The 13,811-nt window shown below is 47.5% G+C and overlaps 1 protein-coding gene across 1 annotated transcript in view; it reads left to right on the top strand.

Moving 5' to 3' along the window:
- Positions 1-13,811, top strand: part of kcnq1.2 (potassium voltage-gated channel, KQT-like subfamily, member 1.2) — a gene marked incomplete at both ends in the record, with an annotated part of 140,523 nt that overhangs the window by 99,330 nt on the left and 27,382 nt on the right. The window contains 2 exon segments of the mRNA XM_084335261.1: positions 1,718-1,814; positions 8,923-9,063. Coding sequence (XP_084191387.1) covers positions 1,718-1,814; positions 8,923-9,063 — 238 coding nt within the window.

Genomic DNA, 13,811 nt, shown 5'->3' with positions numbered 1-13,811 from the left:
AGAGTACAGACATGTAGAGTACAGACAGACATGTAGAGTACAGACATGTAGAGTACAGACATGTAGAGTACAGACATGTAGAGTACAGACATGTAGAGTACAGACATGTAGAGTACAGACAGACATGTAGAGTACAGACATGTAGAGTACATGCATGTAGAGTACATGCATGTAGAGTACAGACATGTAGAGTACAGACATGTAGAGTACAGACATGTAGAGTACAGACAGACATGTAGAGTACAGACATGTAGAGTACAGACAGACATGTAGAGTACAGACATGTAGAGTACAGACAGACATGTAGAGTACAGACATGTAGAGTACAGACATGTAGAGTACAGACATGTAGAGTACAGACATGTAGAGTACAGACATGTAAAGTACATGCATGTAGAGTACATGCATGTAGAGTACAGACATGTAGAGTACAGACATGTAGAGTACAGACATGTAGAGTACAGACATGTAGAGTACAGACATGTAGAGTACAGACAGACATGTAGAGTACAGACATGTAGAGTACAGACATGTAGAGTACAGACATGTAGAGTACAGACATGTAGAGTACAGACAGACATGTAGAGTACAGACATGTAGAGTACAGACATGTAGAGTACAGACATGTAGAGTACAGACAGACATGTAGAGTACAGACAGACATGTAGAGTACAGACATGTAGAGTACAGACAGACATGTAGAGTACAGACATGTAGAGTACAGACATGTAGAGTACAGACATGTAGAGTACAGACATGTAGAGTACAGACATGTAGAGTACAGACAGACATGTAGAGTACAGACATGTAGAGTACAGCCAGACATGTAGAGTACAGACATGTAGAGTACAGACATGTAGAGTACAGACAGACATGTAGAGTACAGACATGTAGAGTACAGACATGTAGAGTACAGACAGACATGTAGAGTACAGACATTTAGAGTACAGACAGACATGTAGAGTACAGACATGTAGAGTACATGCATGTAGAGTACATGCATGTAGAGTACAGACATGTAGAGTACAGACATGTAGAGTACAGACATGTAGAGTACAGACATGTAGAGTACAGACAGACATGTAGAGTACAGACATGTAGAGTACAGACATGTAGAGTACATGCATGTAGAGTACATGCATGTAGAGTACAGACATGTAGAGTACAGACAGACATGTAGAGTACAGACATGTAGAGTACAGACATGTAGAGTACAGACATGTAGAGTACATGCATGTAGAGTACATGCATGTAGAGTACAGCCATGTAGAGTACAGACATGTAGAGTACAGACATGTAGAGTACAGACAGACATGTAGAGTACAGACATGTAGAGTACAGACAGACATGTAGAGTACAGACATGTAGAGTACAGACATGTAGAGTACAGACATGTAGAGTACAGACATGTAGAGTACAGACATGTAGAGTACAGACATGTAGAGTACAGACATGTAGAGTACACATAGAGACTACAAAGACAGGCGACATAGACAGACGAATGATCGGACAATGACTTACAAAGGGATGGTTACTTAAATACACATGGGGAAATAAAGACTAACAGAAGAAAGCTGGGGTAATGACAAATGAGACAGAGCTGGGGAACACACAGACTAATATATATCTGCTGGACAGTGAAACACAAGGAAAGGCAGAGGGTGAAAGTCACAGCCGTGACAGTTCCAGACTGACGAGGCTGTGTTGTGGGTTACAGAGGCATCCGCTTCCTGCAAATCCTGCGCATGCTGCATGTGGACCGACAGGGAGGAACATGGAGGCTCCTGGGATCTGTTGTCTTCATCCATCGACAGGTAGGGTCACAAACACGCTCTATACTAATAATGCTGCATTCAGTCTTATGGTAAACCAGTCCCACCCATAAACCAGGCCCACCCATAAAACCAGTCCCACCCATAAAACCAGACCCACCCATAAACCAGGCCCACCCATAAAACCAGTCCCACCCATAAAACCAGTCCCACCCATAAACCAGGCCCACCCATAAAACCAGTCCCACCCATAAAACCAGTCCCACCCATAAACCAGGCCCACCCATAACACCAGTCCCACCCATAAACCAGTCCCACCCATAAAACCAGGCCCACCCATAAAACCAGTCCCACCCATAAACCAGGCCCACCCATAAACCAGACCCACCCATAAAACCAGTCCCACCCATAAAACCAGTCCCACCCATAAACCAGTCCCACCCATAAAACCAGTCCCACCCATAAAACCAGTCCCACCCATAAACCAGTCCCACCCATAAAACCAGGCCCACCCATAAACCAGACCCACCCATAAATCAGACCCACCCATAAATCAGGCCCACCCATAAGAAACCAGTCCCACCCATAAACCAGTCCCACCCATAAACCAGACCCACCCATAAACCAGTCCCACCCATAAACCAGACCCACCCATAAACCAGGCCCACCCATAAGAAACCAGGCCCACCCATAAGAAATCATCGAGGGGGACATGGAGGCCAAACAATATATAGTATGTTCATTCTAAATATATAATTACGTTATTGTATTTTAAATAGTGACCCACCACCCGTTGGTCATTATTACACGTTTGATTTGTTTTTGCTTTCATAAAATGTTGCCTCATTAGTCTCCTGTGAGATGGCCTAGTTCCAGCTCTGGTTCCCTCGCCGGGGGGCGGTCGGCCGATAGGCTGACGGCTCCTCTGGTAGAGGAGGATCTGAGATGCAAGCTCTTCGCCTCTGCTCGTTCCCGTCGTAAGAGGGTGGCCTGCAGGGGCGAACGGCCTGGCTTTGGTGAACTGCTGGAGCCAGACGAGGGTGCTTCTGCTTCTCCTTGTCCGATGGAAACAGAGGATTTTATGGTGGAAGCGGAGGCGCTCTTGTTTGACGCCCCGGTGGGGACGCATCACTCTCCCCCTCAGGGTGTGGCAGGGGGTGGTATGTCTCCTTGGGGTCCCTCGTCCTCTGGTGTTGGGTTAGAACCTCCGACTCGGCGACGGGATGCCCTGCTATCAACCGCATCGGATGGTGGCACCACAATGAGTGGCAGCCTCCCGTACGTGAGGGACGCGGGCTGCGTGGAGGAAGGTGCGCATGGGGAATTGCGTGCCTTGTTCCCGGAGCTCATGGCGGCAGCCACAGCCGCTAATGGTGTGCCGTTGCCGCAGCCACTGCCTGCACCTGTCCCCGATGACTTGATAGGTCATCTCTTGCAACGTCGTCCTGTGAGGGAGACAGGCGTTGTCTGCCCATTCTTCCCCTCAATGGAGGCCTACGTGCATCAGGGACAGGTAATCTCCCGCATCACCGGCCTTACCCCCGCCTACGTGCAAGTCACGCGGGTGGTGGGTTTGATCAAGGGATTGAAGGAAGGAGTGCCTCGGCTTGATAGCCCGATGGCGTCTCTCCTTTGTCCTGAGGTGGTGTGGGAGCCGTTGCGGAAGCCGGTTTCCCAAGGGAAATCGGCTAGGCAGTTGGCCAACTGGAGTGACCAGTCATTCATCGCCTCGACACAGAGCCTAGCTGCGACATACAACATCGTGCAGCTGGCGCGCTTCATGTCAGGGATGATGGCGGGCGGTGCCCAGGCGGCTGGAGCCATCCTGAACCTGATACAGCTGCAGGCAATCGCCGCCGGGAAGGTGCGCGCCCTGGCCACTCTAACCCAGCGCCACCTTTGGCTGGAGCAGGCGCGGGTGCCGGAGCGGAAAAGACTTCCCTTGCTCACGGCCCCCCTCTCCGATGCTGGGCTCTTCGGGTCGGCAATGCAGCTGATGACGGCTGCTTGCAGGGACATGGAGGAGGAGCGTGCAGTGCTCCAGCCCCATTTTCCCCCACCCGATGTTGCCGGTGAGGTTCGACGGAGGCCACGTCGTCTGGGACCCGCGACCGCCGCCACCGCCGCCACTGCCGCCACTGCTGGACCTTCAGCCAAGAAGGCCAGGAGGAGAGAGGGTGCCTCAACCGCCACAGCCAGCCAATCCATGCCCGGAGGTGACGGTAGGGATCGTCGTGACCAGGCACCCCAGTACTGTCCCTCCGGGCCTGCTCCCTGTGGGGGCAAACACCGCACTGTTCGCGGCAGGCGCCGCTAAGTGACTTTCCCCCCCTGATTACCCCTGTTCCCTTCCCCGCCCCAAATATGATTTTTGTTACAATAATAAAAGGTCCCTCCTAGTAGAGGGACTATTTTTTGTTACAAACTCTGTGTTTATTCACTGCATATTTTGGGGATACGATGTGTAGAACCCTCGCCTAAGTTGTGGGGTTGATAGGAGAGCAGGACTTTTTAGTCATTAGCTGGTCGCTACATATATATGTGCTTAGCAAGGCCTGTAGCTAACACTCGGTCGAAAGGCTTTTTCTTTCGTCGTCCTGAAGAAATATGTTTCTTCCTATAGTGGTAAAAGTTTACCGTTGTCTGAGGGGGTTGTGTGTTCTGTTACATTGGAAACAGTGGCATTGAGCCACAACACTGGAGTGTTGGCCTGCAGAAGTACTCGTGTGTGTAGCTTGTACCACGGTCTTATAGACCCTCTCTCTCGATCTTCTGTGTTTTTTTCTTGAAACATGAAACACGGGTGTCGTGTTCACACATAAACCTCGGCCTTGTTATAAACCCTGTTCGCAGACGTGTTGTCATTTGTGGCTAGCGTGCATTGGGTTAGCTTATCCTGTTAGGATATACGCTGCTCCATTAGCATGCTGGCTACATAGGTATCATCGTGGCTTGTTTACTATCGTATACGGGGTATGGGATCATGAGGGGGTGACCGGATAAACCCCTCCTTCCCTCTTTTCTGATAGGTCGGGGGTTGGGCCCTCTATCATTCAGCCCTACCGCGCTCATTGGTCAGCGCGGCACAGGGTAGGGAGGGGGGGGGGGGGTAGGGAATTCCCTGACTCCTCGCCTGTAATGGTCGGTTGAGTCATGGGATTCCCCCCGCCATAGAATACGTCACTGGGCACGTTTCTATTGGTTGCCGACTTCCGTGAGTTCTTTACAGGCCCCATGTGTGGTTCTCTGTTATTGTCAAGTTGGTGTTGCGGTGCATATGAACTCAAGAGTTCTGCTACGCTCGGTATATATGTATCTTGAGCCTTTGGTCACGTGGCTCAATGTTACATACACTTTTCAATTTATTGCTCACGTGGGAAGTCTCTCTGGGGGTTCCCCGTCCCCTCCTTTATGGAGCAGGTTGACAGGGTATTGTTTAGGGAGTTCCCTGACTCCTCGCCTGTAATGGTCGGTTGAGTCATGGGATTCCCCCCGTCATAGGGTACGTCGCTCCCCGTCCCCTCTTTTATGGAGCAAGGTTGACGGGGTGTTGTTTTCCCTCAGCCGCGTCGTATGGGACCCATGTCCGTATTTTTTTTTGGTGAAAAAAACGGCTTCTTGTCGTTCTCTCAGGCGGCTTGGAGGAACGGTATCTGGGTTCTTGTTAGAATGTCCATTGATATGTTTTGGGTCTCGACGTGTACATAGTGCTGGCCCTGGGTGCTTCTGATAGGAACCATGCATGGGCTTGCGTGCCTTGGTTGCTCATCATTGAAACAGCGTTTTTATGGGGCAACTGGGATGGAGTTTGTCTCTTCCGAGCGCCAGTGTACTAGGCTTGTCTCGACGAATTCTCGTTCATATCTGGGGGATGTTAACGGAATAGATCAAAGCATTGGTAGAGGGGTCTCACGCCCTTGGGGTGGGCCACCGGGCGTGGTACGAAGGGGACCGTCTGGGTGGCACCCTCTATAATGTTTTGGATTGACACGCATACCTACCCCCCTCCTGGGACTGGGGATGGTGGCGTGATTAGGGCACGGGACTGATTCTGGTCGCGCCGGACCAGGTCAGTTAACCCGTTGTCCGCCGGGGCGCAGATTTTCTGTTCTGGTACCCTGAGGGACTTGTGCTTTTTTCGGGGGGAAAAATGCCGGGTCGGCCCGGGCGTTGCAGGGTTTGACGTTATGGAGATGTTCGTGGTTATGTTACTACGTGTTACCCCTCACTGTTGCTTGGTCCATGTTGTGTTGTACCTTGCGCTGTGCTGAAGGAGCCTGGTCCTTCTCCATTCTTTTTCGCCCCTCTCTTCTCCTGCTTAGGCGGGGCTGGGAGGGGGCTGTTGAGGTGGTTCTTGTAGAACTCCTCTGGCATTCCTGTGTACGTCCCGGTCCGCCGGGCCCGGGTTCGAAATTGTTTTCGTCGACCTGTTGGCCTGGGTTAACCCCTTCTTGAAAACTGAAACACTTGTACTGCGGTATAGCCAGTGTATACCCGCAGTTGTGTTTTGGAGTTTTTTCTTGGGGGGTTATAGGAACAACTGCCTCATGTTAGAACCAAGGGGGTGGTTGGTTCCCTGGTGTGTTGGTAGCGGAGTCAACTCTCTGGGTAGGCCGGGGTTGGCCCTGTCTACCTGTGAGTGTGCCCCTGCACCTTTCATGACGTCTGCCGATCATGTCAGCCTTCTCTGCCTCAAGGTTTTATTTGTGGAGGCTGCGACATGGTGCACAGCATGCCAGCATACGCCCCTTCTGCCGGGGTGCTGTTTCAGCAGACCCCTTTGGCGCCTGTCTAGTCCGCAGTGCTCCAGGCTCAGGTCGAGTGGCCTGTTGCCTGGATTGAGGGATCGACCTCTTTTGGGGGTCGTCTCCCCGGTGCGCTGCCTGGTCCCGCTGTGGGTGTAGCCTCTTGAGTGCTTCGGGTCGGCGTGCTGTAGGGGGGAAGGGCCTGCTCTTGGATGGGCCCTGTCTGAATACGCTGGCGATGTGGGGGGTGGTGTCACTAGTGACCGCCTGGTGGGGTCTCGATGCTGCGGTGTTGTTGGCCTCTCCAGGCCCCCTTTTCCGGGGGGGGGGTCCAGTCCCTTCCTAGTTATATGAGTATAGTGACGCTCTGCGTCGGACTCACTGAGGACCCCGTGGTCTTGCCTTTGTGGTGAAAGACTTGGGAAGGAGCTGTTAGTATGGCCACACCCCTGCTTATGTAGAGGAGCGGATGGGGGTGTGGCCAGACAGATGAGGTGTGTAAAGGTACATGTGAAAATGTATTCAGTGCTAATACTGATATGGAAGAGTATTACAGTATGACGCAGAGCGTCACTATACTCATATAACTATGGTTATATACATAACCGTACGTTTACATCCTATCTTGTGTGTTTGTGTACACGTCTGCGTAGCCCCTGACACTGTTAAGTTTGCATGTATTGTATGTAGGTAGGAGAGAGAGCATGCACGTTTGTTAATATGAGTTTAACAGGTTTGGGGATGGATCATTCACTGGAACTTTTCATGGGCCCAGCCCATTTCTATTTTCTGGCCCGTCATAAACTAATGTGAACCTGAACTGAGAAACCCATACATGGCTACGATGTTGTAGAAGTATCTATTCACAGAGGGACCCAGACAAGGCTACCACGTTGTAGAATGACCTATTCACAGAGGGACCCAGACAAGGCTACCATGTTGTAGAAGTACCTATTCACTGAGGGACCCAGACAAGGCTACCATGTTGTAGAAGTACCTATTTACTGAGGGACCCAGACATGGTTACCATGTTGTAGAATGACCTATTCACTGAGGGACCCAGACATGGCTACCATGTTGTAGAATGACCTATTCACACAAATGCTTTCCCTGAGGTGCCAATAATCTTCTTAGTCATTTTGACATACACTAGGTAGTTATTTTGACCCAACTAGTAGTTATATATGGGCATACAGTAATACATTTGATTTAGGTGTTCCTTAAAGTTTAAGTAGCATTCCTCACCAGACTCACCATAGCTTTCCCACAACACCAACAACAACAACAACAACAACAACAACAACAACAACAACAACAACAACAACAACAACAACTAGTGTGTGTATTTCTGGGGGCAAATCCTTCACCAAATGAATCCTACCGGCCTCCTGCTCACATAGCTGCCATTTCTTAGAGGGGATGAGTGTGTTTGTCTGACTAACCTTCCGGGCTGCTTACAGCACTACATTTAGCACCACACATTACCACACACACAGTCCAGACACACACACACACGCACGCACACACACACATAAGGAGAAGGAAATAGAGAGGGATTGTTAGGATTAACAAAATGTCTTTCTATTTTCTTTGGTCGTATTTACTGGTACACTTGTTTTGAGTTCTTTAGTTTCAGTCTGATGCACAACGCAGTCAGAGGAGGATGTGATGTTCTTTTCTCTTTAGTTCTCTTTCTTCTTTATCTCTCTTTCAACGAGAGGTCTCTTTGATGCATAAGAGGAAGAGCACTGATCTTTCAGGATTGCGTGCAAAGGTTACACAAATAAAGGGTAGGATAAAACAGAGGCCGCCTGATTGATTCATTGGTCCATCACCCTTGTCAAAAGACCCCCTGTGATCAAATGGTGTGCTCTGTTTACTGCAAATGTATTGTCTTTAGACAATATCCTGGTTCTGGCTGGAAATAGTATCTGATTTCAATATGCTTGCACAGTGGGGCCTCATACATCAATATTTACACACTTTCAGAATGTGGAAAGATGCTGAAATACTTGGGCCAAAAACCCATTCAATATGTGACATGTAGACTCAGTGCTCTCGGGATACACTACAGTATAGTTCATCCATTGACTGATCAATGCCTCAGGTCCCCCCCCCCCCCCCCTCTGCCCTCAAGTGACACTGGCACAATGACACTCACTGCACTGCACTAGTCCTTACTGGAACTCTGCACTCTACACTTGGCTTAATAAAGGAATCTGAATCTGAATCTGAATCTGACAATGTTTTTTCTGTTCAGAAATTCAGATTTGCTTGGACATTGTTAATCGTCCGTATCACTTATGTTATGAACTACTCAGTCTGTGCTTTGCTTGATGAATGATTCATATTATGTACAGTATATCATCATATACAATACTCTTTGGTATTCTCCCTTGTTGCAGGAGCTGATCACCACGCTGTACATCGGCTTCCTGGGTCTAATCTTCTCCTCCTACTTTGTGTACCTGGCGGAGAAGGATGCTGTGGACGAGGATGGCAAGACAGGCTTCTCCAGCTACGCTGATGCCCTGTGGTGGGGCGTGGTAAGACACGCTAGACAACAAATATAAACAAAAGGGCTCCGTGGTTAAGATTCAAGATTCAATTATTACCATTTCAATTAAACATTGATTGGAATTTGTCTTGGTGAGTGCACACAGCAGTGTTGTAGTTGAGTCACTAAATCTCAAGTCCGAGTCGAGTATCGAGTCCCCAGTCTTCAAGTCTGAGTCCTTGTCCGAGTCACCAAAGAAGAGCCAGAGTCGAGTCCAAGTCGAGTCTCCATTACCCTAGTCTGAGTCCAAGTCATCAAGGTTGAGTCCACTCCATTCAGGCAGTCAAAGGGCTGACGTACAAATTAAAAAAAAGTCTACATTAACACTTTAAGGACCAGCCACGAGTTTATACAGGTTTCGGTGCCATGCGTTGTGGACCAGAGGCACGTATATAGCCGTGGCAAGTTGTTATTGTTTTATTCTATATTAATAACCGGATCAAGATCCCCGATCGACTCTGTAGATCTACCCGCCTCTGTGGAATCGGCAACATGCAATACCGGCCAGATCCTCTTAGGGGCGCCATCGCTCCACTGCAGTATCATTGTGGGCGAATGGAATATTTTTTTTTTACCTTCCAATGCAGTATCATATTACCCTGATCCCGAAGCAACAGCATGCACCGTTGATTACGTTTCGAATCGCAGATTTCACCATGGAATAAGAGGATTTATCATCAACCAATGGACATATCGATCTACCAGATGCCGATCGATAACGGGGAAATGCTGTAGGGTATCCCACGGGCTGACGGTAAGACCTTATTCACCTCATTTATAGCCGGATAGATCTGTGAATGTGGCTACTTACACGGACACTAATCGGCGCCCACCGCCGCCCCCCTTTCATCCATAGATGCTCTGGGATAGTAAGCAGTTTGTGTTATTTCATTAGCATATATACAACGGAAATGCCTTTGAATATAACGTTAGTTCCAGAAAATATATGAGACGAAATCTGCGATAAAGCTTATATTCACGGCGCTATAAAATTACAACCTATTGATGGATTTTTTTTTTCTTTAAGCCATTTTGAAGGGACGGTTTATGAACTCAAGTGACAATGAGAATGGACAGATAACAATACTATAAAGTATAGATATAGCTCTACAAAAAGACATCGGTGTGTTGACAAACCTTGGTCCTCTACCACCATATTAGACGGGTCCCAGCGGTTGTCAAACATAATGACACAGGGGTCACCATTTCAAAGGGAGTTTGTGACACAATAGCCAAATAAATGCACTAGCCATCAATATCTTATGCCAAATGATTAGGGCCTATTACAAAAAAAGTTATAAAATAAATAACTATATTTATCAATTAACAAGTCCTCGTTTGCACCTTCCTAGTCCGAATGCAGTCAATGCTCGCGTCTGAGTCATCAGTGCTCAAGTCCAAGTCGAGTTACGAGTCCTGAAAATCAGTCCTGGACTCGAGTACTACAACACAGGTAAACAACAATCACACACATAACTGTACAGTATAATACTCATCAGCATAGATGTGGAAAGAATACACAAAGTAAGCAGATAAACAAAATAATCATAGGCATACAGATACACAGGGGCGTAGCTGGGGGGGGGGTAGTTTAGGATGATTCCAAGTGCCCAGCACTGGGGGGGTGTGTGTGTGTGTGTGTGTGTGTGTGAGATATATAGAGAGAGAGGGGGGGCTTTGGTTATTGCATTGGTCCATTCATTGAAGATGAACGCAATGCGACATCCTTTACTAGGCTCACCCACCAACAGTGCAGGTGCTGAACTGCTGAGCCGAATGTATAGGTAAAAACCATATTATGCGTTTTCATCAATAAAAAAATGGCAAAAAAATGTTCCGCTCGCGCGCTTAGACGCGCTCGCATTCACTGGGGGCCTACAAATACATTCTTTCATGGGGCCCAGAATCTGGAGCTACACCCCTGCAGATACATAAGTGTCTGGAGTATATTTCAGCATTCTTAAGAGGTCCCTAGGGGACACTGTAGGATAATGTGGGATTTCTTCTTTTGCCAATACAGATCATTGAGGTCTTCCTTTCCAGATGAATGAATGAATGAATGAAAACTTTATTTAACAGATTGCAGAATGGGTACAATACAGTACGGCTCAATACACACAATTGTTAACACTTTCCGTGCCGGCCGTGTTTTCCTTTTTACCCCCTTGAATGCCGCCACCCACTTCAATGATAGCGCTCTCATATTTGTGAACGCATAATCTATGTCTTATTATGGCTATGTGTCTAATCTGGCCGTCGCTTATCAATGACTTGTTTGCAGTCAACATTGTCGAAACGGATAGTTTTTTAATCGGTTAATTCCCGTTTTATGCCCTTTTGAAAATCGCTCGTTTTTTTTACGTTTCAGGAAAATATAAAGATTCCGTGATAATCGCCCTTTACTGGAATATTCTGGAATACACAAAAAACGTTGTAATTTTTTGGCCTATTTATGAATCGTTTTCAAATAAACGCTAGATTATCGATAGTATATGTATACTTATGCACGCTAGAGAAGCGAGCTGAAAAATCGAATCTCTCATTTCCTGATCAGCACACACACACACACACACACACACACACACACACACACACACACACACACACACACACACACACACACACACACACACAGACACACACACACACACACACACACACACACACACACACACACACACATACACACACACACACACACACACATAGGGCAAACGCTGATATCTCTGTGAAAACAGCTCTGATTATCCCAAGACTGGTAAAATAGCCTCCTTACCTCAGATCAGATGTTCTCCAAAAAGATTATTCCAATTCCTGATCGCCGTTCCAAATATCGATTGCGTTTATTGATCCAACGCTGCGTACTGGAAATTCCACGCTGTTCTGATGGTCCACAATGAGTCCGATGGGCTCGGATTACTTGCCTGAGAAGTAAAATATGGATTCCGGATTTTTCTTTTCTCATCCATTTTCATTGAGTCCATTCCAAAAGGGTGCATTACCATCCGGGAGACGATAGGGGGCGGTATTTTCCCAATGGAGCTCAGAGAGAGTTTGCAGCACTAACGTGATACTAGATCGATGAAATATGAATTCAAATCGCGAATAAAAAAAAAGCCGCTATATCGCGTCGTTGGCAATAAACGGTCGGCATGAACAAACGACATATAGCGTCGTTGGCATTCAAAGTGTTAAGGGGATGCAGACCAGAGAAAGACGTTTGTCTTGTTTACATCAGGGTCCCCCATTTTCAATTCATAGTGACATTTATGACATACACAACATACATGACATCATGACATTTATGGCATAGGGACATACATGGCATACAGGTATATAGTACTGTTACATTTGTGACATATATGATATGCAAATATACAGTACTGTTACCCATAGATCCTGATAGAGAGTATATACATATGATGGGGAGGAGACTGTACATTAGGAGGGGGTGGGTGGGTGGGAGAGAAATATACATACGGTGGGGAGAGAATATATACATACGGTGGGGAGGAGACTGTACATTAGGAGGGGGTTGGTGGGTGGGAGAGAAATATACATAAGGTGGGTGGGAGAGAAATATACATACAGTGGGGAGAGATATATACATACGGTGGGGAGGAGACTGTCTATTAGGAGGGGGTGGGGGGGGTTGGACATTTACGGTGGCCAGTTTCGAATTGCAGCCTCCCGTAGGTGCTCTTTTAGAGCGGTTTTGAATGTGGGTAGTGATTCACATTCCTTTACAGCTTTGGGTAGGGCGTTCCACATTGATGTGGCATAATTGCGAAACGTGTTTAGTCCCTTGTTTGAACCGAATCTGGGTTTAACATGATTTGTTGAGCTTCCTCTGGTGTTGTGGTCGTGGTATTCACTGACCTTTGGGAAGTATGTACATGGGTACCTTAGTCGTATAGTGTATCTTGTAGACCAGGCCCATTGCAAGTTGCTGTACTCTGTCGTCTACTCTAAGCCATCCTAGGTAGTCAAAGTGGGCAGGGGTGAGGTGGGTTCTAGGAGTAAGGTCAAGTAGTAGTCTGACCAGTTTGTTTTGTGATGTTTGTAATCTTGTTTTTAGCGCCTTTGAGGTGCTTTGGTACCATGAGGTGCAAGCATAGTCATAGTACCCTTGAATGAGTGCTCCTGCCAGAGTCTTCAGGGTATTCTTGTTTACCAGAGAGGAGATCCGGTACAAGAATCTAGTTCGTTGGTTGACTTTTTTTATTACCTTGGATGCCATTTTGTCACAGGAAAGATTTGCCTCTAGGATGGAACCTAGGTATGTAATTTCATCTTTCCTTGTGACAATATTGTCACCCACTGTAACTGAGAAGCCGTCAGTCTTGCTGAGTTTGTTATTTGATTCGAAGAGAATGGACTCTGTTTTACCCAGGTGTAATGATAGTTTGTTATCAGCGAGCCAGGTGCAGATTCTGCAGAGTTCTGAGCTGAGGGTTTTTTCAACCTGTAACTTGTTCTTGTCAGAGACCAGCAGGGCTGAGTCGTCCGCGAACAAGAACAAGTTGCAGTCACAAGCTGACGACATGTCATTTGCATAAATTAGGAACAGTAGCGGTCCTAGTATGCTTCCTTGTGGAACACCACAGCTCACTGTGAGGGGGGGGATAGAGTACCGTTTACTCAGCCAGTAATCACCTCGTCACCTGTGGTTCCGTGAAGTTTCTGCGTTGTGTTTATCTCTTGGTGATCGTACTGACTGATACCCTCTCTCCCTCC

The sequence above is a fragment of the Notolepis coatsorum genome, assembly GCF_963971535.1.
Source record: "Notolepis coatsorum genome assembly, chromosome: 18".
Classification (NCBI taxonomy): domain Eukaryota; kingdom Metazoa; phylum Chordata; class Actinopteri; order Aulopiformes; family Paralepididae; genus Notolepis; species Notolepis coatsorum.
Note: the sequence above shows the minus strand (reverse complement) of the source record. Positions and strands in the feature narration are given on the sequence as shown.